The 3,551-nt window shown below is 32.7% G+C and overlaps 1 protein-coding gene across 1 annotated transcript; it reads left to right on the forward strand.

Annotated features, from left to right (window-relative positions):
- Positions 1-3,009: 3,009 nt before the first annotated feature.
- On the forward strand, positions 3,010-3,519 carry LOC140919139 (secreted RxLR effector protein 161-like). The gene is made up of 2 exons (XM_073364701.1): positions 3,010-3,175; positions 3,278-3,519. Exons 1-2 carry the CDS (start codon positions 3,010-3,012, stop codon positions 3,517-3,519), a joined length of 408 nt encoding a protein of 135 aa, XP_073220802.1.
- The last annotated feature ends 32 nt before the right edge of the window (positions 3,520-3,551 follow it).

Below are 3,551 nucleotides of genomic sequence, written 5' to 3' on the forward strand. Positions count from 1 at the left end.
TTCAATTGTTTATCCTCAAGTGTCATCATATAACCTTTCTCAAGTAGCCGATCAACACTTAGAAGATTACATTTCATTCTAGGGTCAAATAGAACTTATAATTTTTCATTTATTGCTTTTTATTATTTTATGAATTAGAACTTGTCCTACACTTGTTATAGTAAGTAAGCTACTATCGACATATTTCACATTACTTTTCATTTATTCATCAAGATTGATGAACCAATTTTTCCTTCCATAAATATGAGTTGAACATCTTGTGTCCAAGTACCACAAGTTTTTTTCCAACTTCATCTTCCTTAGTGGCCACCATTAGCATTACAGACTCATCATCTTCTTCTTCATGAGCAAATTTTGGATCATCTTGTTGAGATTCTCTCTTGTTGCATGAGTAACACTCATTTACAAAATGTCCCCATTTTTTTATTATTGTAACATTGAATGCTACTTTTATCAAACTTCTCAAGCCACCTCTTCTCTTTTGACTATTTCCTCTTCTTTGATGATTGCTTGAGCCTCCTTGATCATTAATATTCTGATATTGTTGATTTCTTGCATTTGTGTTGTTGTAATTTCTCTCTTTTCCACCTCTCCATTTACACCTCTCCATTTACCTTTGCTTATTTTGTCTTTGTTATTGGATTGTGCTTGTAATGCAACTTCTGAATTCTTTTCACCACTGCGCTCTTTTAGTTCTTGAATACTCATATCTACTAGATTCTTTGACTCTTCAATGGCCACCATTACATGATCAAACTTTGGTAACAAATATCTCCAAATTTTCTCTACTACAGATTGATCATCAAACACCCACCACAATTCTTCATTTGATTCACCAATGTCATCACTCTTGTGAAAAATGCATCAACTTCTTTCTTTTCTTCCATTTGAAGTAATTTGAATTGTTGCTTGTGAGTTTGTAACCTCACCTTCTTCACATTCCCATCTCTAGCATAAGCTTTCTCTAAAAAAATTCAAGCCACCTTTGAAGGTTCAGCTTCACCAACTCTTTCAAAATTTGCATCATCAACACACTGATAAATTATGAACTATGCCATGAAATATTTCTTCTTGGATTCCTTGTGTGCAGTTCTTTGCACTTCTAAAGGATTTTCAACAAGGGAATCAACACCTGACATCACTATGTCCCACACATCTTGATATCCAAATATCATTCTCATTTTTTTGCACCACTAATCATAGTTTTTCCCATCAAGAATTGGATTTCCAAGGAAGTGTTCATTTGATCGATTTGACATGATCACAACCTTTCTCTGAATACTACTGTAGGAAATTAATCTAAAATCACAATTGATCTTGCACTCACATACGCTAACTATGATGAAGATTAGTGAACGACTGTTGAGAAACTTTTGAGATGAGAGAATATTGATTACTAACAAACTCTAACTAAATTAATAACTTCAACATAACCATCTTCCAAATTCAATTTCTCAACAGAAAAATAATTCATATTCTTGAGAAGTAACTTCTTTCTACCAACAGAAAGATTTCCATTTTTGTCATACCTTAAGCTACCAAAAAGAGGAGCACTAGGTGTACCAGATGTTGCACTTGCAGGTTTAGAAGTTATTGAAGGAATTTTTTCATTGTCCATATCTCTCTTACTCTAATAAACTTGAATTATATTAATTAAAGTAATAATAATCCAAAAACAAAGTGTAGAGGGAAAACGTCGAGATTGATGCTTCCATTTTCTTTTTTGTCTTAATATGTTAATTGCGATGTAATGCATATATGTAGAAAAAGGATTGGTGGGGTAGCTTTATTAGGAAGGTCCGTATGTACATAGGAGTATTTACATGTTAGTATATACACGTAAGAATAATTTTGATGCATGACGAAAAATTTGTTGGTTGTTGCCATTTCTATTGAAAAAGCATTATTTATTAAGAGAAAAAAACAATAATTTTGATGTACTTACAACGTAGAATTTATAATGTCAATTAATCATGTTATTCGTATGATTCTTAAGTTAGACATAAAAAGAGTTAATATGTTTAAGAACTTCAACATATTTGATTGACGAACAACGTAATAAATCTATACATATTTAGTGCATTTGTATATGAATCAAATATAATAAGAATGATGTTTTCATGTGAAAGTGAGATGAACTAATAAAAAACATTGGATAAAAACTTATAGGGAGATTATATGATGAATGCCCCCCGTTTTCTTGTATAAGCTTACCAAAAACCATAATGTGTTTTTTCTTAATCTTTTGTTGATTTTTCTGAGCCCGAATAATATCATGCTAGTAGATACTACTCTCTTCAAAAATTGATCATAATCAAACTAAACCTTTGCTTGTTGAAACCAAAACCATGTTTTTATTAGATGACTTGTAATTCAAGTAATGTAATAATTGAATGTAGTTACTAACTAGCCAGTCAGTTAGTTAGATTGCAGTTAGAATGTCTAAGAATAACTCATGTGCAGTTATAAATAGGATTGACAATCTATGAAATACATAAGTCTTACCATTAATTCAAATGTGCAATTTTCATTTACAAGCTGAAGCTAAATCTAGATGGGTCAATCGTCAAATACAAAGCTAGGTTAGTTGCCAAAGAATTTCTACAAATGGTAAGAATAGATTATTCTAAAGTGTTTGCTCTAATCGCTAGAATTGAGACAATCAGACTAGTAATAGAACTGGCTAGTGCTAGAGGCTGGCTAATGTGCCAACTTGATGTCAAGTCTGCATTTTTGAATGGATAGCTTGAAGAAGAATTGTATGTTTCTCAACCACCAACATTTATTATTAAGGGAAATGAGAATAAGGTGCTTAGATTGAGAAATGCTCTTTATGGCTTAAAATAATCCCCAAAAGCTTGGAACCAAAAGAATTTACTTATTCCTAATCAGCATTGATTTCATCAAATGTACAGTAGAATATGAGGTTTATGTGAAGCATTACACACAAAAGAAGGGTTGGTGATGCATCAAAGGAAATATGCTGGAGAAATCTTAAGAAGATACAATATGGTTGGTTGCAATCCTATTGTCACTCCAATTGTAGCCAATGCAAAGCTAGTGAAAGAAGCTAAAGAGGAGTTGGCTGATACTACCGTGTTCAAACAGGTTGTTGGATCCTTAAGGTACTTGTGCAACACAAGACCTGATCTATACTATAGTGTTGGTGTCATTAGTAGATTAATGGAGAATCCCAAACACACTCACTGGACTACATCCAAGAGGATCATGAGATACATTTAAGGAACACTAGAACATAAAATTTTGTTTGTAATAGAATTGAAGCAAGGAGATGAAGATCTGGTTGGTTATTCGTATCCTGATTGGTGTGGAGATAAGAGTGATAAAAGAAGCACATCATACTATGTATTCAAATTCATGAAATCTTCGATTGCATGGAGTTTAAAGAAGCAACCAGTCAAAGCCTTATCATCATGTGAAGTACGATACATTGTTGGAAGCTATGCAGTTTTCCAAGCTTTTATGGGTCGAAGCATTTATGGAAGAATTCAGGATTGAAGTATGCAGGTCAGTGCCATTGATGATTGGCA

The sequence above is a fragment of the Cicer arietinum genome, unplaced genomic scaffold, assembly GCF_000331145.2.
Source record: "Cicer arietinum cultivar CDC Frontier isolate Library 1 unplaced genomic scaffold, Cicar.CDCFrontier_v2.0 Ca_scaffold_2537_v2.0, whole genome shotgun sequence".
Classification (NCBI taxonomy): Eukaryota; Viridiplantae; Streptophyta; class Magnoliopsida; order Fabales; family Fabaceae; genus Cicer; species Cicer arietinum.